The sequence below is a fragment of the Loxodonta africana genome, chromosome 4 (genome assembly GCF_030014295.1).
Source record: "Loxodonta africana isolate mLoxAfr1 chromosome 4, mLoxAfr1.hap2, whole genome shotgun sequence".
In the NCBI taxonomy this organism is placed as follows: domain Eukaryota; kingdom Metazoa; phylum Chordata; class Mammalia; order Proboscidea; family Elephantidae; genus Loxodonta; species Loxodonta africana.
The window spans coordinates 55,421,492-55,447,313 of NC_087345.1; the positions used below are offsets into that span (position 1 = coordinate 55,421,492).

Genomic DNA, 25,822 nt, shown 5'->3' on the forward strand with positions numbered 1-25,822 from the left:
TTCTTTCTATTCCAGCTTGAGTTGGGATTCTGCTCCTCACAACTGAAATAGTCCTGCCTATAACCAAAGCAAACACATTGCCGTCGAGTTGATTCTGACTCATGGCGACCCTATAGGACACAGTAGAACTGCTCCATAGGGCTTCCAAGGGGGCGGCTGGTGGATTCGAACTGCCAACCTTTTGGTTGGCAGCCAAACTCTTAACCACTGTGCCATGAGGGCCCTTCCTGGCTATAAAGGATGTATACTCTTTGCTCTGCATTCCTAATCTAGTGGAGGCAGGAGAGCAAGAGAGCTAAAGTGGACAGCTGAGAAGGAAGTGAGTCTTGACTCATTTCGTATAGAATGTCTTTTAACCTTGTGATGCCTTGGCAGGGAAAGTGCATTTTATATGGAGGAAGAGAATTTGCTGGCTGTATGGTTGCTGTCAGAAGGAAGAATGCGAGAACTTTGGCAGTGTGCATTAGTGAAGGAGGGTGAAGAAATTAATATAATTGAAATGCAGATTTTAAAATGCAGGTAACTTCTAGACAGACTCAGAACTTAGATCACACAAATCATCAGCAGGTTGGCATGGTGTTTTCATTACTGCTGTGTCTTGATGGTTCCTCCTGCATAATTATTACTCTGTATACTTTGGAACATTTCTTTGTACATTTAGTACCAAGCTATTTCTCATTTTTATTTTCCTACATTTTTACCTTCTTATTCCAAAGTCACCATCTGACTGTTTTATGGTAGAGATTTGTGGGCAGCTTAAATCAGTTGCTAAACATCAAAGAGTCCTGTGAATATGTAATGAAGATGTGTTGCAGGGAGGGGGTAAATGCAATCATGGGTTGGAATTTTTCAAACCTGTAATAGTAAACTTTCTGCATAAATAGAATAAGAATGTGATTTCTATGCAAATGTTTCATCAGGTGTGTGATGACTTGTATGGCTCAGATAGGAGCACCTGAATCCTCCAAGAAGAAATCAAAGCTCTTAGAAAGTATATGCAGCTGGTAAAAGGTTTCCTAATGAGTCGGTCATTTGCCTGCTTGTTCTCAGCCCTTGCTCTCAACCTTCTGTGCTCTGGTATGTATTTGGAGGGTGGGATCTCAGACCCTGCAAACTGTCTTTCCTAGACTCTTTTACCAGGTGATTCTGATTAGGTTCTACCAACGGAGGCACTAGTGGAGACAAAAAGGTAGAAGGAGAGAAGGAATCCTTTCCTGCTCCCAGCATCTGTTGGCTTCCCTCTAGCAATAGTGAGCAGCTACTGGATCAGGTTATTCTGGCAGTTTCAGCATCTTTAAAATGGACCCTCTTTCTTGGTCCCAGAACCAGCACCTGATACCCTTGGGTGTGCCCTGCACCAAGGAGCCCCATGGCAACTTCCACAAGGTTCAAGATCCTTTCACGTTCTGAGCTCCATTAACACTATCTTCTCCATTTTGTTCTTCTAGCCTCAGGGACTGTATCTGTTAATCCTTCGGTTACACCCACTGTCTCCGCTTTGCTTTTTTAATCCTCCCTGTATGAGCATATTTCTCTATTAAATTCCCTCTTTGAAGTACCTGGAATGATTTTGTTTTCCTAACACATCTAGTAAATATCTTAAGTGTATGTGTCTTAGACCTACAAACCTTTTTTGGAAAACAGGCATTGAATAAGGGATGAGTTTTTTTTTTTTTCTTTTCAGAATTTGTTCAGTAATATCCTTTAAACAGGTTTGGAGCTAATTTCAAGAGCTGTTTAAGAAAACAAAATCATCCTCCTAAACAATTAAAAACTAAACAAAAACAAAAACTGAACAATTGTATTTATAACATTGATTTTTTTTTAATCTAAGCTTAGTGGGCCTTAAGTTTCCTTTTCTCAGTTTATGCTTAGAAGAACTCTTTGCCAGTAGCTTCCTCAGAGTGTACAATAATTAAGTGGTCTTTTAAAGCAGTTTTGGCTCAGTCTCTATCCTTATTTGGCAGTGATTAATAGAGTTGGCTGAAAAAAGTATGAGCTAGCCAGCTGTCAAGACCCTATCATGCATAGTAAACTTTAAGTCTTGTCAAATGGGATAAATTTTGTAACAATCTAGCTCACTCCCTGGTTCGGATAACTCCTACCTGTTCCTTTAGGACTTTGTTCTGGTGTTATCTTCTCTAGAAAACTTTCTTCATATTGTTTTTATTGTTTGTTGCCATCAAGTTGGCTCTGATTCATGGTGACCCCATGTGCAACAAAATGAAACATTGCCAGGTCTTGTGCCATCTTCACAATTGTTGCTGTGCTTGGTCCATTGTTGCAGCCATTGTGTATTTTAAGTGCCTTCCAATCTAGGGAGCTCATTTTCTAGCACTATATCAGACAATATACTATTGTGATTCGTGACTGTCTTAGTTATTTAGTGCTGCTATAACAAATTCTACAAGTGGATGGTGTCATGGATTGAATTGTGTCCCCCCAAAATACGTGTCAACTTGGTTAGGCCATGATTCCCAGTATTGTGTGGTTCTCTTCCATTTTGTGATTGTAATTTTATGTTAAAGAGGATTAGGGTGGGATTGTAATACCCTTGCTAAGGTCACATCCCTGATCCAGTATAAAAGGAGTTTCCCTGGCATGTGTGACCTGCACCACCTATCTTAGAAGAGATAAAAGGCAAGGGAGGCAAGCAGAGAGTGGGGACCTTATACCACCAACAAAGCAGTGCCAGGAGCAGAGTGGTTTCTTTGGACCCAGGGTCCCTGCGTGGAGAAGCTCCTAGTCTGGGGGAATATTGATGAAAATGTCGACAGAGAGAGAAAGCCTTCCCCTGGAGCTGACACCATGAATTTGGACTTTTAACCTACTTTCCTGTAAGGAAATAGACTTCTCTCTGTTAAAGCCATCCACTTGTGGTATTTCTGTTATAGTAGCACTAGATGAATAAGACAGATGGCTTTAACAAAGAAAAATTTATTTTCTCACAGTCCAGTAGGCTAGAAGTCCAAATTCTGGGTGTCATCTCTAGAGGAAGGCTTTCTCTCTTTGTTGCCTCTGGAGGAAGGTCCTTCTTATCAGTCTTCCCCTGGACTAGGAGCTTCTCCATGTAGGAACCCTGGGCACAAAGGACACGCTATTCTCCTGGTGCTGCTTTCTTGTTGGTAAGATGTCCACCTGCCTCTCTGCTTGCTTTTCTCTTTCATATCCTAAAGGAAACTTGCTCAAGACACAATCTAATCCCATAGATTGAGTTCTGCCTCATCAACACAACTGTCACCCTTCCCCCTCATTAACATCATAAGAGGCAGGATTTACAACACATAGAAAAATCCTATTAGATGACAAAATGGTGGACAATCACACAATACTGGAAATCATGGCCCAGCCAAACTGATACACACAATTTTGGGGGACACAATTCAATCTCTGACAATAAGGTTTGCATTGGCTAATTTTTGGAAGTAGATTGCCAGGCCTTTCTTCCTAGTCTTTTAGTCTGGAAGCTCTGCTGAAACCTGTCCACCAGTGGTGACTCTGCTGGTGTTTGAAATACCGGTGGCATAGCTTCTAGCATCATAGCAATACACAAGCCACCATAGTACAACAAACTGACAGATGGGTGGTGGTTCTTGATATGTTCTCTCTCAAAGAATGGCATTATAAGCTGGGATCCCCAGGAAACAGATTCTGAGATGGAGCTATGCATGCAGGGGTTTTATTGGGGAGTGCTAGAAGTAATGAGGAAAAGTGATTGAGCAGAGGGGAAGTTGAACTGCAATGCAGTTGCAAAAGTGCTCTCAACTAATTCCTTGGGGCTATGAAGCTGAGATGGTGCTACACTGGTATCCTGCCCTGACTATTGAATATGGATGCCCCTGGGAAGGATGCATACCTTAAGTTAGGCAGCTTCATCTGGTAAAGGGCAGAGGGACATAGCTGTGAGATGTCAGTAAGCAATGATTCTAGTAACTGGAGGGTAAATGCCTCATGCTGAAGGGGATCAGACTGTCGCACCATCGTATCCACTAAGACTGGGCTTGTGAAAGTTTTCAGGGACCCAAGGCATTTGCTTTTTTTTTTTTTTAATAATGTTTTATTGTGTTTTTGGTGAAAGTTTATACAGCAAGTTAGGTTCCTCTTTGACAGTTTCCACACAAAATGATCAATGAGGTTAGTTTCATTTTTCACATTGTGTCTTAATTATGTTCTGGTTGTTCCATTTTCAGTATTGTAGTTTCCCGACCTCCTTATCTTCTCACCTTTGCTTTGATTAAGTGTTAACCTTTTGGATTCATACCAATGTTTTGTTAGTAGAGTACCGATCTAATAGGTAATATCCTTTATTTTGTGTGTCACTTTGCTTTCTGTTAAAAGGTGATTTCAGGGGATAATTTTGGTTCAAAGTTTAAATAGCGTCTCAGGGCGAAAATTTTAGGGAGTCCTCTGGTCTCAGCCATCCAGTTAGTCTAGCCGTTTTTAAGAATTTGAGTTTGTTCTGCATTTTTCTCCCTTTCTAACCAGGATCATCTATTGCAGCCCTGGCCAGATCAGTCAGTGGTGATAGGTGAACACTATTCTCCTGGTCTCAGGGTAGTTGAGGGTGTGACTCATGTAGGTTATCAGTCTTGTAGACTTGTTTCGTCTTTGTGATTTTGTTTACGTTCTTACTCTTTTGCTCCTGACAGGTGGAGACCAACTGTTGTACCTTAGAGGGCAGCTTGCAAACTTTTAAGACCCAGGAGGTACTCACTTCACTAGGATGCAGAACATGAACTTTGTGAACTATATTAAGGCATTTGCTTTTAAATACACACCACAATATCTTGTGAGAGTACATTTACATTTCTTTCAGAGATTGTGGGTTCCTTGGGGACAAGTGTGTTTTATTTCACCATTTGTTGTATCTCCAGAGTTTTAGTAAGGACGTGGTAAACAGAAGGCACCTAGTAAATGTCGAACTCAGTGGAGGAAAGATGTTTACTTGCTTCTCCTAGTAATTACAGTAGGCAGGGAATTTGAAAAAAGGGTTTAAAAAATCTTGTTTTCAGTCCCATTCTAGACAGAAGCTATGTGACTGAGTTAGACTCTGGAGTGAAAATCCTGGAGGACACGTTTTGGGCAAAACAGAAGGCCTGAAAGTGTGCCAGATGAATTGATCATAAACAAAAACAGAGGAACACATGCTGAGAATGACACTGCCCAGGAGCACTCAGCAATAATGGCCAAATCCTCTCTGGCCATTGTTTCCCCTTCAGCCATTCTGTATTCAGAGACATGACTCAGAGGCTGGCATTCAGTGCAAGCTTTTGTTTAGCTGCTGCTGTTTCCAGCAGGCCCCAAAAGTCAATAGGCCATTGACTCACCGCCAGAGCTAGGTAAGAAAAAGAATTAAAAAGCGGCAACATCAACAGGAAATAAAACATTTTTATTGAATATCCGTGTAATATGTTAAGTCATTTTTAACAACAATCAGAAAACTACTGTGGAATTCACTACACAAAGTGAAACGAAATTGAAACCACCTCATCAAAAATGAAGGTAAAATACAGCTAAAGTAGTTGGCTCGCGGGCCACAAGCCATATGGCAGAGGAAAACACCCCAACATTTCTACAAGATACAGAGAAAAATCCACACATAGAAACACTCAAGCAGGCAGTAAATATACACAAAGGCAACTAGGATCTTTCTAGAGCATCAGGTTCTAATACTTCACACAGCTTTGTCAGAAAGGTACATGTGGCTCCTCTGAGGATGAATCTTGGGCATACAGCAGGTTCAGTCACAGACTCATGAAGGATGGCGTAGTACCAGCGAATTCTATGGTGACAATCCCATGTCTGGCAGTGTTGCAAGAGAATGCATTAATAGTACTTTAATGCAAGAAATAATGTGTATCCCACTGCTTCAACCTGCTTATTTAAAAGTGTTGTATCAGTGTAAACAAAGCTGAATACAGAGAAATTAAATTTCAGTTTCTGATATTTAAGGAATTTTGAAAAGTCAATCAAGTCCCTGTCTTTGGTAGGGTTTGGTTCTTTAAACTGGAAAGTCTTGTTTGAATTTTTCTGTTAAAACTGATATTTGATCTCACACTATGACTTGTTCATGTCCTATTATCTATGTTTGAAAAGAGCATTGACCATTGACAGAAGAAGGAGATGTTATTCACCTTTGTTCTTTGTATGTGTCCCAGTTCTAAAGAGTTTGCCACAACTCGGCCGAAAGACCAAAGGGCTTGCCTCTTCTTTGATGAGGAAAGAATAACGACACGAATTCTTGTTTCATCAGGAAACAGCTAACCCCATGTTCGAAGCCTACTGTCAGCCCTTTTTTAATTCTCTTTGAGTTTTTAAAAAATATGGCGTGATATCCTAAAGTCTGAACATGAGGCCGATGCTTAGTTTTCCTCCATTTTGTTTTGGTATTTGTGAAGATAAACTTTCCCTTCAGAGCATCACTCTGTGGCCCAGGAGTTAAAGTGGGTCACAAAAGCAAGTGAGGAAAAAAAGACTAGACGCGGTGTGGTATATAATTGGCTGCCCTTCATAAAGTGGTTGCCTACCATAGTGGGGAAAAATATGGAATATTGCACAGTGCTTGACAAAATGCTGTGTGTTCCACCCCATTCTAGGTATCTTTCTTGTCCTATGCATAGCTTTTCAGTTCTGAATTGGTCCTTTATAATGAGAACTGTTTGTGCTACACACACCTTGGGCAGTGCATTAGAGGGAATGGCAGTATTGTTACAAGATCACTACGGAGTAAGTTGAGTGCTATCCACTGAGGAAACTAGTTTTCTAAGCACACACGGCGTCACAGTGTTACACAGAGCAGTCCTCTAAGACTCTTATGGAATGACTAGTAGCTTCATAATAGTGCCAGTTACTACAGAATAACATTGAAAACATTTAAAAACTCCTCCTAAATCGAGCATCTAGTATACGTAAGAGGTTGCTTCAGTTTTCTAGAACTTGTTCTTGGTTTTGTTTCACCTTTTCTTTAAAGGACAAATTAAAACTTATTGAAGTAAAAAGAGCATATAAAAAGATCACTAGCTGTCTATTTTGGCTTAATTGAAGTGCATTCAGAACTATGGCTAATTGTTTTTTGTTTCATCTTTTGATGGGATTACAATACTGTTTACCACAAAGTAATTTTGTGTAATAAGCACAGATAGCTGTGTTAAAAATATTCTGCATTCCTTCTAATCTGGTTTTGTATAATAAAATATTTTGTTATAAAGTCTAACGCGCAAACCTTTTAGAATTAGTATCAGTGTGAAATCTGGAACAGAATTCACAGGATGCACATTTTGTATAAAGGTGACAACGGAGAGCTACTTTTTTTCTTTTTAAATTGGCAATATTTCAGAAATGCTGACTTCTCCCCTCAGCTTCTTCCCGCCCACCCCATCCCCAAACAAATGCACATGTATGCACACGTGCCTGTGCACACACGCACGCATACACACACACGCACGCGCACACACACACTGAACACCATCATATTGTTATTCTCTATCCAATAATATGAAATCATTGCCTCCTGTTCAATTGCTTCCTCAAATGTAAGAGTGAAGCCGTGATCTTAGCTTTGTAGATATGTACAGACAGATGCCATTCTGATTTGTGGCTTTGCTTCCTGGAGGTCAGCCTGAACGTTGTTCAGATCGTGCTAATTTGCCTGTGAAGGAATTCTACAAAATTGGACTCAGCCACCAAACCTGTGGTGTAAGCACATCTTGGTAGTCAGATGATTCAGTCAAAAGCTCAGGTTTAAGGTGTCCTTTAAGATGACAGTTTAACTGTGCTAGTGCCTTGCAAGTTGATATTTTTGCTGGAATGCAGACGATACTATATTTACCATATAATATATTATCAGCTCTCCTATATCATGGTCAATTTACATAGTTTAAAATAGAACATCTTATTAAAAACATCTAGATATACACAGATTAGGAAACACAACATACAAATACACAAACTAGAAATAAATCTTTAGCATACTGGTATATACAACGATGTGATACAGTAAATAATTTCAGTCATGCTCTATCTACACATCATATTGCTTAAAAGAAGAGTAGATTTGGAGGGCAGTGACGTGATGACAGGCTTAGGGACTCTACATTTAAGTTTGTGCAAATTAAAACAGGATTTGAAGTACCACTGAATTGTGTTAGGAACGCATGGCTGGAAAAATGACAGGACCCATATTACTGAGGTATTTACAGATACTGGCTAAAGAGCACTATGTCGGCAAATGCAGAAAGGCTTCTTTCCTTTACTTCTTGACTGCCAGCATGGCATCAACTTCCTCCTCTACCTGTAGAGTGTGCCACTGGGCAATGGGTCGCCTGGGGTTGGCCAGCATGTCCGACCAGTGTCGCAGCTCCGCGCCGGTGCTGTTGTAGCCCACAAAGACTTTGCCGATGGCATCGTTCTTGCCAATCTTGTCATAGTCCAAAACAGTTACCACCACTTGCACTTTCTGGAAAAGGACACAGAAGAAATATTAATCAGCCAGCTTCCTTGAGATCTAAGGAAGTGGAAATAAGAAGAATCAATCTCCAATTACTGGGACGAAGGTGAAAATACCTGGAATACGAAAACCTGAGTTCAATTCCTATTTAGCCATCATCGTCATGATCATTATCAAACTATTCAACAATATTAATTCTTATTATATACTTGGCATTCTTCTAAGTCTTTTACGTGAACTAACTCAGTTACTTCTCACAAAAGATCCTATTAATACTACCATTTTACAGACAAGTATGCTGAAGCTCAGGGAAATTAAGTAACCTGCCCAAGGTCATACAGAGAATGAGTGACAGGTAGTGTGGTCTCCAGAGCCCTTGCTGTAAACCACCATGTCATGCCACTGGTGTCAACTTGAGTTAACTTCTAAATCCATTTCTGTTTCAGGTGTGGAATTTCTGGCACTGGTACTCAGGCCATTTTTTTTTTTTGTAATTCCCAAAGCAATTAGGTACAGTAATCCTGTTTCAAGCCAGCATTTTATATAAAACTAATACTATATATAATTTCAGCTAATACCATGATTACTGTGGGTATAAAATGTGACCACATAGAGAAAGTCTTTTAAAAAGTAGTAATTAAAGAAGGATGTTTTTTCTCATTCTTCCGTTCTTTCAATAAACATCTATTGAGTAAACTACTCTGTATCTGGCACTGACAACGTGACCTTTTAGGCCACACAAGATTATACTTCAGTGTTTCCATCAAGTTGTGAGGGTTTATTAAATACTTTACTTTTTGAAATGACTAAACTCTGCTCCATAGAATTTCCCAGGAGCTGTTGATGGATTTCAACTGTTGACCTTTTAGTTACCAGCTGAATGCTTAACTACTGCGCCACCAGGGGTTCATGGATTGAATTGTGTCCCCCCCCAAAATATGTGTTGTAAATGCTAACCTCTATGCCTGCAGTTATATTCTCATTTGGGAATGGATTGTCTTTGTTATGTTAATGAGACAGGATTAGTATAGGGTGTGTCTTGAGTCAACGTCTTTTGAGATATAAAAGAGAGTAAACAAGCAAGCATGCAAGCAGAGATGGGGGAAGAGAGATGCCAAGGCATATGAAGATGGCCCACAGTGGAAGTTCAAAAGAGACGAGGACATCCTCCAGAGTCTACAGAGAAAGAAAGCCTTCCCCTAGAGCTAGTGCCCTGAATTTGGACTTCTATCCTCCTAAATGGTGAGAAAATAAATTTCCATTTGTTAAAGCCACCCACTTGTGGTATTTCTGTTAGGCAGCACTAGATAGCTAAGACAAGACGCTGCCTGAAAGAAAATCCATACTGTGATAGTATGAAAGAAACTTCTTAAAAGCGCATTTTAGTTCTGCTTCCTAAGTAATGAATTTGCTTAGTCAAAATATGTGATGGCTCCCATCTAAAAATTTAGTGCAAGGATAAAGGAAGAGTTTAAAATAAAGCAATGCATAACATTTGGTGGCCGGAGTTAAAAGGAGCAGAAAACATAAAATTCACGGCCAGATGAAAATCCAGCTGAATTATCTCTCTTTAGTGGACTTCGTACTCTGAGGACTGCATTATTACACCAGTCTGCTGAGAAATGCCACTGACGTACAGCTTTCAGAAGAGAGAAAATGATCACTTCCGAAAGTGAAATTTAGAATGTAAAAGGCAATACACTGATAATAAAGGAGACTAACGCCTATCTTCTCTGCTGCAGTGCTGGATTGATTCCATTATTGAGGGAATTATGTATCTACTAGATGCTATTTGGAACTGAGACTAGGATCACCTTGGCTCTCAAACTTTCCTAAGCAAATTCGTCAGGATGCAATCACACTGCATGGAATGGGTATGTTGGGGGGGGGGGGGCGGGGAGGAACGTTATGCACAAAGGTAAGAGGTGTTTTCAGAGTTTGGAATGAGTTTTGATTATTCCACTTTGGAGCGCATTGCTTAGTAGCACTCAAGAAAAAGTACCCTTGTGAAGGCCTTGGATTAATCTTTCCAGCTGCATATGTAGTTTATTTATATACATTCAGAGGGGCAACACTTTCATGTGCTTTTGAAAATCAGGATATTTTGCTTCTGTTGTAATACATTTCTTAAGGACAAAGAAAGACAGAAGGAAGATCAGATAATCCTATAACCTCAGGATGGGAGAGATTTAAACCCTCATTACAGCATGTGAAATGCTCAATTGCTTTCTCTAAAAACATGCAAGGTTAGGTAAGCAGCCTCTTGGGGTGGGGGGACTGATTCAGGGAGCAGAGAAGGAGGCATGCAAACACTTGCTCATTATTTCCATGCCTAGTATTCTCCAGGGTTCTCTCTGTCCTGACAAAATGTTATCTCCAAAATGTTACCCCAGAACCTCAACGTATGTCTTATTTTTAATGTGCTTCATTTTCAACGTATTTGCATCTGATGTCATTTATAGTTGAAAAAGGATGTTTATTTTATTTTTTATTAACTTTTATTAAGCTTCAAGTGAACATTTACGAATCCAATCAGTCTGTCACATATAAGTTTACATACATCTTACTCCCTACTCCCACTTGCTCTCCCCCTAATGAGTCAGCCCTTTCAGTCTCCCCTTTCGTGACAATTTTGCCAGCTTCCTTCTCTCTCTATCCTCCCATCCCCCCTCCAGACAAGAGATGCCAACACAATCTCAAGTGTCTACCTGATATAATTAGCTCACTCTTCGTCAGCATCTCTCTCCCACCCACTGACCAGTCCCTTTCATGTCTGATGAGTTGTCTTCGGGGATGGTTCCTGTCCTGTGCCAACGGAAGGCCTGAGGACCATGGCTGCCGGGATTCCTCTAGTCTCAGTCAGACCATTAAGTATGGTCTTTTTATGAGAATTTGGGGTCTGCATCCCACTGATCTCCTGCTCCCTCAGGGGTTCTCTGTTGTGCTCCTTGTCAGGGCAGTCATCGATTGTGGCTGGGCACCAACTAGTTCTTCTGGTCTCAGGATGATGTAGGTCTCTGGTTCATGTGGCCCTTTCTGTCTCTTGGGCTCTTAGTTGTCGTGTGACCTTGGTGTTCTTCATTCTCCTCTGCTCCAGGTGGATTGAGACCAATTGCTGCATCTTAGATGGCCGCTTGTTAGCATTTAAGACCGCAGACGCCACATTTCAAAGTGGGATGCAGAATGTTTTCATAATAGAATTATTTTGCCAATTGACTTAGAAGTCCCCTCAAACCATGGTCCCCAGACCCCCGCCCTTGCTCCGCTGACCTTTGAAGCATTCATTTTATCCCGGAAACTTCTTTGCTTTTGGTCCAGTCCAACTGAGCTGACCTTCCAAGTATTGAGTGTTGTCCTTCCCATCACCTAAAGCAGTTCTTATCTACTAATTAATCAATAAAAAACCCTCTCCCTCCCTCCCTCCCTCCCCCCCTCGTAACCACAAAAGTATGTGTTCTTCTCAGTTTTTACTGTTTCTCAAGATCTTAAAATAGTGGTCTTATACAATATTTGTCCTTTTGCCTCTGACTGATTTCGCTCAGCATAATGCCTTCCAGGTTCCTCCATGTTATGAAATGTTTCACAGATTTGTCACTGTTCTTTATCGATGCGTAGTATTCCATTGTGTGAATATACCACAATTTATTTACCCATTCATGGATGTTTATTTTTAAAAAGATATAGAATTGTTGATCCAAGGAGGAGCTTTACAGTAAGATTTTTCATCTCAATGCTCTGCCTTATATTGTTTTGTCGAATTAAAAATAAGATGCCAGGAGGTGTTAGTTTCCATAGGAATCAGCTCTTAAAACTCAAAAGAGTTTTCACTAAACAAATATTGCAAAATAAATTGTTGGAGAAAATTAAGTGTCTTAGGGGTTTGCCAGTGGGTTTAAAGCAGCAGGTTCAGTGGTTCAGGCTAGTAAACAAGTGACTAGGGACTGGGAAGCAGTGTCCTCTTCAATATCGGTTACTTATATAATGGCTGTTGACAGTAAATAGCATGTATAATACACCACGTCCAAGTATATATGAGAAAGGTTATATAAAAAACAAATCTATTTGAGGATGGTGGGATTACCATACTTTCATGCAAATAAAACGTGTCTACTACATTTGTTTGCCAACTGCTCCCTCTCCCACCAGAGTATTTTCACAAGTGCCCCATGCCAATTTTTTTTTACATGTTGCTGTAAAAAAATTAGTGTAGAGTACTGACTAAAGGGGGAGAAGGGGACGATTGGTAAGCAAACATAGAACGTGCTCCTTATTTGTGTAAAAATACAGTATAGGTGATTTTTGCTCATTTCACATTATGATATATAGTACAATAGCTACTAGCCACATGTGACTGTTTAATTTAAATTTAAATAAATTAAAATTAAATGAACTTTAAAATTCAGTTCCTCAGTTACACTAGCCACATTTCTAGTGCTCATTAGCCACTTGCTGCTAGTGGTTACCATATTGGATGATGTTGATGATAAGACATTTCCATCATTGCAGAAAGTTCTTAGACAACACTGATTTAAAAATTGCTTTAATCTTATTGTTAGACTGTTGCTGTTAGGTGCTGTCAAGTAGGTTCCTACTCATAGCGACCCTATGTACAACAGAATGAAACACTGCCCATTGTTATGGGTTGAGTTGTGTCCCCCAAAAAGATATGCTGAAGATATAACCCCTAGTACCTGTGAATGTGGCCTTGTTTGGAAATGAGATCTTTGGAGGTGTAATAGAGTTAATACGAGGTCATTAGGGTAGGCTCTGGAGCACCAGTGGCACAGTGTTAAGAGCTCAGCTGCTAACCAAAAGGTCAGCAGTTTAAATCTACCAGCTGCTCCTTGGAAACCCTATCGGGGCAGCTCTACTATGTCCTATAGGGTTGCTATGCATGGCAATCCACTCAACGGCAGCGAGTTTTTTTTTGTTTGTTTCAGTAGGGTAGGCTCTAATCCTGTATGACTGGTGTCCTTATCATAGGCGATGAGACACAGACAGGCACACAGGGAGGACCGCCACGTGACCTCAGAGGCAGAGATTGGAATGATGCATCTAAAAGCCAAAGAACGTGAAGGATTGGACAAAACCAAGAGAAAGGCATGAAACGTATTTTCCCCTAGAGCTTTCAGAGAGAGTGTGGCCTTGACAACACCTTAATTCTGGACTTCTCACCTGCAGAACTATGACAGAATATATTTCTGTTGTTTTAAGTCCCCAGCTTGTGGTAATTTGTTATGGCAGCCTTAGAAAACCAATATAAATATTAATTTCAAAAAGAGACAATATCATGATTATGAATAATATCAACCATTGAAACCATCTCACTGAGTGTTCCTGTATGCTTGGCACTCTTCTCTCAGTGCTTTATATGAATAATCTCACTTGACATGGATTTTGTTATGGGTCCTATTTTGCGTGTGAGAAAATTATAAGCCTCAGTGTCTTCTCTATAAAGTTGGGATAATGGTTCCTCTCATAAGGTTATTGTGAGAGTTAAATGAGGTTACATACGTAGAGTGCTTAGCATGGATCTAGGCATATAATAAATACACAAGAAATGTAGCTATTACATTAGCTTTCTTCATGAATGAAGGTGTGATTCACTCATAAGGTACTGTATTCTAAGGATGTATTAAAAGCGAAAATCTGCAACTGAAGAATATTCCAGAACTTTAAGTTCCATGCTGTAGTTGTGTGAGTCCACCCTTCATTTCTCCTTTAAGCATAGGCAAATTTTATACTCACAAAAGATAGTCCCACTTAAGTTATTTAATAAAATGCAATTGCTTTAAGCAGTTTTGTAATCTGATACCTGTTAAAGTTTAGTAAGAAATAGCCTATAATTATTGGATAAGAACTTCTGATTCTGACAGTTTCACTATAAATATGAAGTGAGAAAATTTAAATACATTTCTAAAAATCCCTAAACAATAGGACATGTGCTATCATTGTGGCTACATTTAGTGTGCTATTGTGAACATGTTAACCACATCATCTTTTAGTAGAATAGTTCCTTTCATAGAAATTATTGTCTAGCGAATTAATGTTCCCTATTTTTTTATTTACAAAAATAGCCATCCATTTCAACTCAGACACAGAAAGCTGAAGCTAAACATCCCAAAGCATCAAGTTAGCCTAGTTTTCTTCATTTAATGATTAAAGACAAAAGATGCCGCATATTTCTCTTCTCTCTATTTGTTGGTGATAAAGATGTGATAAAGAAAATTACATATCATGGCCTTCAGGTATAAAGCTCATTTTCTCTTGGCTTTTTAACTTTTGTGGATGCATTTTTTTAGTTAGCAGACTTGTTCTGTTGATTTTCTTCTTTCTACTTCATTTCTGCTCAACAGAAGATGCCAGCTGTTTCTGGCTGATGAATCAGCACACCCTGGCTGCGTATATTATCATTTCCCTCTTGATGTAGCTCGAGCATCAAATATGCACGGGAATAAGGACAGCATTCCTAGTGAAAGCATGTGCACTGATAATTTACAAGGTCTGCGTGTATAATTTATGTGATCTGAAGGAATGAAATTGAATGGGGAGACAAAATTATGTTTGACATTACCTGGATTTGCTCAAAAGGTACTTCAAAGCTGAATGACTCATTGTAGTAGGGATTAAGAGTGTTCTTTTTAATTGTTGTCTTTTTCTTCTTCAGCCTCTTGCCATTCTGCATCAGGTGAATCTTCACATAAGGATCTGAAAAGCAAAAATATTTTCAGGGAATCAGATCATAATTTAGATTTAGATCATAATTTAGTTTATAGGAGGACCAAATATTTGCAACAGGTAAATTATTGTATAGCATGTATTTACTATTTTTTTATTAAAAGAATTTAAGTTTTGGGACATGGGTTTTTGTCATGATATCTCAATATTTACAGTTGGATTTAGAAGATAGGAGCAGTGGTAAACTAGCTCTTTGGTATGTAACATTCGCCAATGTCCATGGTGTAAATACTTCTTTCCGTGGCCATTTTCAAGCTAATAACAGTTTAACAGCTGGCTTGCAAAATTCCTAAAATTTAACAATTGGCTCTCACTAGCAAGTAAGGAGTTGGCAGCAGCATACCACTGCATGGGAATAAACTCTTGTTAGAGCAAGGACAAAGGACCCCATTCATTCATTCATGTATTTGTTTAATCAGCTAATATTAGTTGAGTGCCTACAAATTGCTAGGTACTGTGTTAAGCTCTAGGGTTATAGCAGTGAACAAAGTAGACATTTCTTGTCTTTGTGATACAAGTTGAGACTTGGGGGGGAAATGGACAAAAAGCCTGTACAGAAATGAAAAACATATGAAAGCACAAGTTGACAAGAGTGCTCTAGAAGAAAAGAGCAAGATAGAGATATGATAGAGAATACCAGGGATGAATGGTGGGTGGTTTCCATGAATAGTAATTGACTCATGGCAACTATTTTTTTTTTTTTTTCAATGGTGGGTGGTAAGGTAGGAATGAAATTGTTGCATTTAGGGTGCTCAGGTAAGGTCTCTCTTAGGAGGTAACATTTAAGCTGAGGTGTGAAGGTTGAAAGGTGAGAAGAAGCCAGCCGTGTGTGTGTGTGTGTGTGTGTTTGTGTGTGTGTGTGTGCGCTTGCACGTGCATGACAGATTGTGGTATCAGCAGATGTGTCTCATTATCCCAAGTTAGTGAAGAGTTTCAAGTATTCAAGAAAATAGAATAGGCCAGTACACACAGAGATAATGAGAAAAGGAGCAAAAAAATTCCCTTGGCAGTTCCCCCAAAGCCTCTTTAGGTAAATGTAAAGTAATAAGTCAGTCACTGGAGGGATAGGAGAGTTCCCATTTACTAGATGGGAAAATAGAGTGCAGAGCCAAAGGATGGATACATAATATACATTTAGGCCACTAGGAAACAATGCCTGGGATTGGCAGTAAAATATCCCTATTGTTTTTCTTAAACATTTTCCTACCTCATATGTAATGCATGTTCATTATAGAAGAAATACCAGAAAACAATGAAAAACAAAAAGAAGAAAAATTTTAAAATCATCCATGATTTTACTCCCCAGAAATCATCACTAAGCCTTCCAAATTTTCTTTCCTGTCTTTAGAGCATGTAAAGCTGGGAGAAGCTAGAGATTATTTAGTCTAATGCCCATGTATTTTTAGAGGGGAAAACTACAAACTGGAGAAGGTTGTTTATTACACCGACTGCTCACTTATTGACATGGTTAGGTTCCAAAGACCAAGTAATTATGGGAAAATTGGTGAGATGCAAAAATGGAGGATGACTACATCATTACATAACTGCCAAATTACATCATTACATAACTGCCAAACTCCTGAGAATCATAGGCCACTCAAGTCGACACAGAACTTTAACCAATACATCCCCAGCGTTACTCTTGCCTCGCACCTTGGCATTCGTTACTGCCACAGGTACGTCATTAACGCTCAAAATAGTCAGATGGTAGATTTTGTCATAACTGCAAAATGTTGGGTAATGAGATAGTCGATAAGTGAGAAGTGGGTGTGTATCCCTTCCCTAATCCCTCTTTCTTGCCCTCTCCTCCATGGAATGGGGGACAAGGACAGAACTGCTCAAGGACAGTGTGAGAGTTAAGATTTTGTGTCAACTTGGCTGGACCATGATTCTTAGTGTTTTGGCAGTTGTATAATGTTGTGAGCACTTTCCTGTTGAAACTTGATATGTGATCACCCCCATGATGGAATCTGCTGAGTGGTACTGGCGGGGGTGGGGCCTGTGGTGGCTCACCGCCCCCTCGGCCTTCATCTCTCCACCTTCTGCTGCCTACTTCCTTCCTGTTGGCCTTGCAAAAGTTGTTGGCTTGTTCTGGATCCAGCAGCTGTCTCTTGTCTGACCTCTGGTTCTTGGGACTTGAGCTAGCAGCTTACTTGTACATCTTGGGATTCACTGATCCTCATGGCCTGCGAGTAAGAGTCCTGCTCCCCATCCTGTGTATCTTGGGTTTGCCAGTCCCTGCAGCTAAGTGACTCAGGAGAAACCTTGCAGTCTTGCCTGCTGACCTTGGGGATTCCACAACCATCACAAACTGTGAGCAGGCTCCCTGCTCTCCAACCTGCTTATCTTGGGTTTACTAGCTGCTACAGCTCCATGAATTGGGAAAGAACTCTATCCTGATCCAAGGACTTGGGATGTTCCAATCCCTACAATTGCATGAGCTGTTTCCTTAATATAAATCTCTCTCTATATGTTTATACACATTACTGGTTTTGCTTCTCTAGAGAACCCAGCCTAAGACAGAAACTTTGTCTGTCCTATTCACTGTTTGAATTCACTAGAATAGTGCTGGGTAACATGAAATTTTTGTTGAGCAAATAAGTGGAATTTATTTAGGGCTTTATAATCTGGGTTTCCTAATCCCCAGTCCTGTCTTATTCCCAATGCCCTAAAACTCACATTACTTGGAAAAGTGTAGTTTGGGTTGCTACACCCAGTCAAGGGAATCATTGTGAAAATTTTCATTAAAATGAAGAACATCTTTAAAAAACAGGCCTAGAAATGAGAAAACAGCCCTGTCAACTGGTCAGCTAAAAAAAAAAAAAAAAATCCACTGTAAATAATTACAGCTGAAGTAAAAAAAATAAAAAAAACCTTTTTACTGTTAACCTGTCTTGCTTGTCACAGCTAATGTTGATTTTTGGTTCCAGGGGAAAAGACTTCGTTTAGTGAAATTCCTTTGCTTCCCCTTCTCGCCCACTTGCACTCTTATAAAATTGTCAAGCCTTTTGCTTGCTCCTTGGCACAGATTAAAAATTCATCTATGTCTTCTGTATTTGTATGTTGAAACTTCATCAACCCAACTTTTAGGCACAGGTTTTCTCAAGGGAAGCATACTTACTATTTATTTATTCTTTCAACACTGCATCTATAGCTGTGCAGTGCTATAGATTCTGAGAATCAGTGAATGACAAGAAAAATCCTTACGCATCTGTCACGTGAATGAGCAAATTAAAAAGCCCAATAAAATACAGATTTTGATAAGAGCTCTGATGCGATGCGATTAACGTCTTGAGGAAAAAAACAGGGAAATTTAGGAAGGATGATCAGAAAAGTCCTGATCATTGAGAAGGTGATGTCTGAGCTGAGAACTGTATGACAGGAAGGAATCAGTCATTTGAAGACAGGGATGCTTGTGCCAGCTGGAACAAACAGGTAAGCTTAAAGGCCCTAGGGTCCAGGAGTCAAATGAGGTCAGAAAGGTAATTAAGGGTCTGCTGATCTGTTATTTTTATGAGCAGAACATGTTAATTCTGACAACGATTCAGAGGTATTCTACAATATCATATTGTATGGTAGGGCTGGAAGAGGAGCAGGTTTGGGCAGCTATGAATACATAGTGTCAGTCCTTGCCTTTGCAGATTCACTCTGATATAGGTACCAAAGCTACTCAGTCTCAGGCAAAGTTGCAATCTTACTCATAACCAAGGCTGGCTGACATTTAGGGGTCCTATTCTGTATCAGTTTTATGCCTGGATAAATCTTGACTAATCCTGATATGGGGTAAGCAGATTTAAGCATCTTCTTGGCCCGGCAAGCTGAAATCTTAGCCTCGGTTTTTGCTATTTTGGCCTATTCCTTCATTGGCTTGATTTCCTAAGTGTCCTCTGGTTCTTTCATTGCATTAAAGTCTTGTCCTGAACTCGTGTCCCTTTGGAGATGGCCCTAATCCCTTGCTTAGCTCAGTGGTAACTTCTTCTGTGACCTAGACTTTGTTCCTGTCTAACTACTGGCTGAGTCCTCTAAACTGGAGGTACACCCACTTAACTATGAGTCACACACATGTTTTAAGGACACACACATATTCTTTAAAGCAAGGCTAACTTCTCCTGCAATATAGGATTCTGTATAAGTCAACGTGTTCTGTTTTGGGGATTGAGGTAATTCTCTTCAACAAAGCAAATGATCTGTCCTTATCAGTTCAGAGCTTTTTGGTGGCTTAGACATCCTGGTGATTGCATATGGGACACAATTTTATGCAAATGATAAAATAGGCTGTCATGAAATTCACTAATGTTGCTATTACTTTTCCTGAGTACAGCTTCTGGGCATTATATATGGCATCCAAACATCCATTACGTTTTCCGAAACATGTCAATAGCGAGGGGAAATATGCAATCTACAAAATTGGGCAACTATCCTCAAATTCTCAGTATCTTTCTGGTTGCATCGCTTCATTCTGTTTACCAAAACAAACACATTTAAAGACTGACAACCTTTCTTCAATACCATTTAGATAATCCCTGTTACCAGGAACAGATTACCCAATAAACAAGATACACCTGGGTTTACTTACTAATCTATAGTGCACAATTCACTTGTTTTTTCACCATTTCTTTGATGTAGTGAAACCCATGTGAAATTGTGCACTACAGGTTAGTAAGTAAACACAATTAAGCCAGTGGGTACCTTGCTTCCTGGGTAATCTGCCCCTGCCTGTTACCATGGAAATAGGCACAAGATTTAGAACACTTTATTTCTTCAACTTATCCTAAAAAAAAGAATTTTTTTTAAACTTTGGTAGAAAGGAAAGGTTTTTTTCTGATGCCTCTCTAGCTCCTAATGATGGACTGGGGTCAGAAAGAAGGTTCTTCATTCCCAATAGTAAATACATTGCAGGTACAATGAGAGTGGATTTGTCACCCAATTTTGGATAATTTTCAGGTCTATCATTTGGTTTTGTTATTGCTGTGGCACTGCCACCCTTCATCTCCCATTTGTCAGGTTTTCTTTTTGTCTAAAGTGAGCATAGCTGGACTTTATCGCCTTTCTCTCATAATAGCTGTTACAATTCGGAGATTTTTCTCAAGACACTGAAGTGAAATCACCCTTAAAATTTTATATACTGAAAAGTCTTTTTTTAATATACCACATTGGGTTTTTTGTTCCTAATGTTCACAACTGTGGTAGGCAGTATAATGCCCCACCCACCCACCCTAGACACCCTCGTCCTAGTTCCTAATCCTTAGAATGTGAATAAGACAGGGTTAATATAGGATATGTCTTAAGTCAATCTCTTAAGATATAAAAGAGATTAAACAAGCAAGCGAAAGAAGCAGAGACAGGGGAAGAGAAATGCCAAGCCACATGAACATCTCCCAGGAGCAGAAGCTCAAAGAGATGGGGACCTTCCCCCCAGAGCCAACAGAAAGACTTCCCCTAGAGCTGGCACCCTGAATTTGGACTTCTAGCATCCTAAACTGTGAGAAAATAAATTTGTTTGTTAAAGCCATTTACTTGTGATATTTCTGTTATAGTGACATTGGTAACTAAGACACAAACCATTTGTGGTAATTTGTCACAGCAACAAAAAAAATCTAATAAAACGAGAACCCCAAACCAAACCTGTTGCTGTAGAGCCGATTCCAACTCATAGTGACCCTGTAGGACAGAGTACAGTTGCCCCATAGGGCTTCCAAGGAGTGTCTGGTGGATTTCAACTGCCAACCTTTTTGATTAGCAGCCATAGCAAAGCTGTAGCTCTTAACCACTGTACCACCAAGGCCCCAATACAACAACCAAATTTGAATGGAGAATTCTATTTTTATCTGATAACTTTGAGGATGACAGTCAAGTTAAACAAGTGTTGAAAATGATCTTTTGGGAAAAAAATTAATATTCTTTTCAGCCCTGTAAAAATGATTTCTCTGTTTTTTTAAAACAAACAGTATCAAAAAGTTTTAGGCCTCTTAATTAAAAAGAAAAAATTAAAAACTACACATACAGCATATTATCAAAAGATATAGTTAGGTACAGGTGTTTTAGGATCCATGGTAAAATTAGTGAAATGAATGAAGTGTTATCTGAGAATAATTTTTAAAGTAAGAGCCAGTACAACGTTTAAAATAATAATACTCCTTTGGTTTATAGTTACTTTAAGTAGCATACCATATGTATTTTTAATAATTGTATTATCTTCTTTAGCCTTCACAACCTTCCCAGTGAGGAAACTGTGGCTTAGAACAGCTGATTTTTCCAAGAATTCAAACTGGGGTCTTCTGACTCCTAACCCACTGCTTTTTGTGCTATGTTGAAGAGACAATTTAATATAGTGTTTACAAGTACAGACACTGGAGCCAGACTAACTTCAATCTTGGCTCTGCCACTAACTAGCTGTGTGGTCTTGGACAAGTTATGTAGTCCTTTGTGCCTCATTTTCTTCAACTTCGTTGTAGTTGTTAGATGCCGTCAAGTCAGTTCGGGCTAATAGCGACCCTATGTAAAACAGAATGAAACACTATCCAGTCGTGTGTCATCCTCACCATCTTTGTTATGTTTGAGCCCTTTGTAGTCACTTGTTGTAGCTACTGTGTCAATCCATCTTGTTGAGGGTCTTCCTCTTTTTCACTGACCCTCTAGTTTACCAAGCATGATGTCTATCTCCAGGGACTGGTCCCTCCTGATAATAAGTCCAAAGTTTATGAGATGAAGTCTTACCATCTTTGCTTCTAAGGAGCATTCTGGCTGTATTTCTTCCAAGACAGATGTCTTAGTTATCTAATGGTGCTATAACAGAAATACCACAAGGGGATAGCTTTAACAAAGAGAAATTTATTTCTTCACAGTAAAGTAGGCTAAAAGTACAAATTTGGGATGTTGGCTCCAGAGGAAGCATTTCTCTCTCTCTGTTGGTCTTCTTGTCAACCTTCCCCCGGACTAGGAGCTTCTCTGCACAGCGACCCTGAGTCCAAAGGATGTGCTCCGCTCCCGGCACTGCTTTCTTGATGGCATGAGGTCCTTCCTCTCTGCTAGCTTCCCTTTCATCTCTTGAGAGATAAAAGGTGGTACAGGCCACACCCCAGGGAAACTCCCTTTACATTGGATCAGGGATGTGACCTGGTAAGGGTGCCTAATCCTCTTTAACATAAAATTACAATCACAAAATTGAGGAAAACCACAGAATACTGGGAATCATGGCCTAACCAAGTTGATACACACATTTTGGGGGAACGTAATTCAATCCATGACAACAGATTTGCTCATTCTTCTGGAAGTCCATGGTATATTCAATATTCTTCACCAACATCATAATTCAAAGGCATCAATTCTTCTTTGGTGTTCTCTATTTATTGTCCAGCTGTCACATGCACGTGAGGCAATTGAAAATACCATGGCTTGGGTCATGTGCACCTTAGTCCTCAAAGTGACATCTTTGCTTTTTAACACTTGAAAGAGGTTTTTTGCAGCAGATCTGCCCAGTGCAATACGTCATTTGATTTCCTGACTGCTGTTTCCATGGGTGTTGATTGTGGATCCAAGTAAGATGAAATCCTTGACAACTTCAATCTTTTCTCTGTTTATCATGATGTTGCTTATTGGGCCAGTTGTAAGGATTTTTATTTTTCTTATGTTGAGATGTAATCCATACTGAAGGATTTGATCTTTGATCTTCATGAGTAAGTGCTTCAAGTCCTTTTCACTTTCAGCAAGCAAGGTTGTGTCATTTGCATATCACAGGTTGTTAATGAGTCTTCTTCCAGTCCTGATGTTGAGTTCTTCTTGATGTAGTCCAGCTTCTTGGATTATTTGCTTATGCATATAAATTGAATAAGAATGGTGAAAGGATACACCCTGACACACATCTTTCCTGACTTTAAAACACGTAATATCCCTGTGTTCTATTCGAAGGACTGTTTTTTGGTTTATGCACAGGTTCCTCATGAGCACAATTACGTGTTCTGGAATTCCCATTCTTTGCAGTCTTGTCCATAATTTGTTATGATCCACACAGATGAATGCCTTTGCATAGTCAATAAAACACACGTAAACATCTTTGTGGTATTCTCTGCTTTCAGCCAAGATCTATGTGACATCAACAATGATATCCCTTATTCCATGTCCTCCCCTCAATAGGGCTTGAACTTCTAGCATTTTCCCTGTAGATGTACTGCTGCAACTGCTTTTGCATGATCTTCAGCAAAATTTTACTTGTGTGTGATTTTAATGATATTGTTGGATAATTTCCACATTCTGTTGGATCACCTTTCATTGAATTGGGCATAAATATGGATCTCTTCCAGTCATTTGGCCAGGAAGCTATATTTCAAACTTCTTGACATAGATGACTGAGCACCTCCAGGGCTGTATCTGCATGTTGAAACATCTCAGTTGGTATATTCCATCAATTCCTGGAGCCTTGTTTTTTGTCAGTGCCTTCGGTGCCACTTGGATTTCTTCCTTCAATACCTTCAGTTCTTGATCATATGCTACTGCTTGAAATGGTTCAACCCTGACCAATTCTTTTTGGTGTAGTGACTCTGTATATTCCTTCCATCTTCTTTTGATGCTTCTGGCGTTGTTCAATATTTTCCCCACAGAATCCTTCAAATTGCAACTTGAGGCTGGAATTTTTTCTTCAGTTCTTTCAGCTCGAGAAATGTTGAGCGTGTTCTTCAACTTTAAAGTGGTAAAAATGATATCTACCTCACAGGGTTGAGAAGACTAAATTGAGTTACTACATGGCAAGTGTTTCAAAGTGTGCCTGGCGCATCTTATTATTATTTACTATTGATTATCACTATAGTTTCGTGAAAGGGCTAACATCTAAGTCAGTATCTATGAATCTTACTCTCTCTCAACTCACTCTGCTGAGTTGGATGCAGCATTTGCAAATGGGGAAAAAGTCTCATTTGGTGCAGAGGTGAGCCAAACTGTTCCAAGTGCTAGATTTATTTTCAGAAAGAAGCATATCTACTTTAAGCAACTGGTTCATTAATGAAGAATTGGATCATGTATAAGATAAAAGGGAAAGGAAGAATTCTTTCACCATTGCTTATATGTGGTAGTCTCCAAGTATGAGATGAGAAATTAATTCAATATCCTATACAGTTTTCTTCTACTCCTGAAGTTGATAGATCAAATTACACATAGCTGAAAAGTTAAACTCAGAGTTCTATGTGGAATCTTTTTACTGAAGCTCTTGCATAGTACGAGTCAAAATTATGATTTATTGAGACTTCTTTCCATATACAGAGGCCAGCTAATGTTGGTACTCTCGGACATTTTATTTATGAAGTGCCTACTTTCCTTGTGCTAACAAAAATGAGGAAATGGAGAAAAGGAATCCCTCAGCTTTGCAATTTATTGTTGCTGTGGAGGATGGGGTAACTGGGGAGGGGTAATATCTATACCTCCAACCTTAAGTTTTTTCTGTTAACTCCTTTCTATCAGGAGAAAATTTTATAGTCTGGTTTCTTCCTTCTGGTTTCCAGTCAGCCTTAGAACTCCTCCTTTCTTTGTTCCATTCTTTTTCTATCCAGAGTGAGTAAGAAAATCATTGTGTTAAACCTACACTGATATGATTTGCTAAACTATTTATTGTACTTTAGCACCAAGACAGCAGAGACTTGGAAGCATGGACTATGCCAAGTTAATAGGGTGTAGAGGATCCCAGGATGTTGACCAGATGAATGATTTGGTCTCGGTGGCCATTTTCAGATACTAGGTTATAGACTTTGAATGTTTTTTTGATTATTTGGTCAACTCCAGCCTGTGAGCGACTGCCTGCCACAGCCCTGCCAAGTGGTAAGCCCTTTCTGACTATAATTCATGGGGTAAACAACCTATGATCTGGCTCCATTCTCTTTTATTCATTTGTCCCTATCCAGGCGTTATTCTTGAGTGGAAGACCTCCCAATATATCTGGCACATCAGCTGAAAGGAATTTTCTTTCTGAAGGGTTCCTTCATCAACCAATTCCTAGAAGGCTGGTCTAGCCCTGATGCTCCAATATCTAGCTCTAGGTGGAATGACCATCACTTTTATAGATTTTCAGGAATTGTATCCCATCCAATCCTTCTCCATGAGATTTATACTCTGGATACACTGAATTTGCCATGCTCTTTTGGTTAGGGGAGTAGGGAGAGTGATGACATATACATACCCCTACTCTCCTGCTGTTTCAGTTACTGTCCTTTACACCCACCATGCTATACAAAGGCTTGCTTGGTTTGATGACTTCAACTCTCTTTGGAGGTGATAGGAAGGGGAGGTTGGGAGTGGGAATCAAAAGAAACCCCAAACTTCTCTCTCTACCAGATAACTCTTGATACCACCTTGTCTGGCTTTGCCATGCCACACTTCCTTCCAAACCTTTCCTTGTTCTTCTCTCTGAGTGTGAGCTGATCCTCCTTTATTTTCCCCTTTTCCTCAATTTGCTGCAAGACTCTCAAGGCCAAATTTTATGAGTTTAATCACATTTGACATTATTTCAACACATAGTTAATAAGATTTTTTTCTCTACACTGCTTTTCTCAGGCATCCTACAATGCATCCTCATGCTTCCAATATTATTGCTACCTCTGCTAAGCAAAGTTTCTGACTATAGTGTCTGGTGCTGGATGCAATGCCTTCACCACT

The 25,822-nt window shown here is 39.6% G+C and overlaps 1 protein-coding gene across 2 annotated transcripts in view; it reads right to left on the reverse strand.

Moving 5' to 3' along the window:
- Positions 1–8,075: 8,075 nt before the first annotated feature.
- Positions 8,076–25,822, reverse strand: part of SYT1 (synaptotagmin 1) — a 238,934-nt gene continuing 221,187 nt past the window's right edge. For both annotated transcript variants that reach the window (XM_010599005.2, XM_003405220.3), the window contains exons 7-8: positions 15,021–15,154; positions 8,076–8,455 (exon numbers count right to left, since the gene is read on the reverse strand). In XM_010599005.2, coding sequence (XP_010597307.1) covers positions 8,249–8,455; positions 15,021–15,154 — 341 coding nt within the window. In that variant the 3' untranslated portion in view covers positions 8,076–8,248. The remainder of the gene's footprint in view (positions 8,456–15,020; positions 15,155–25,822) is intronic.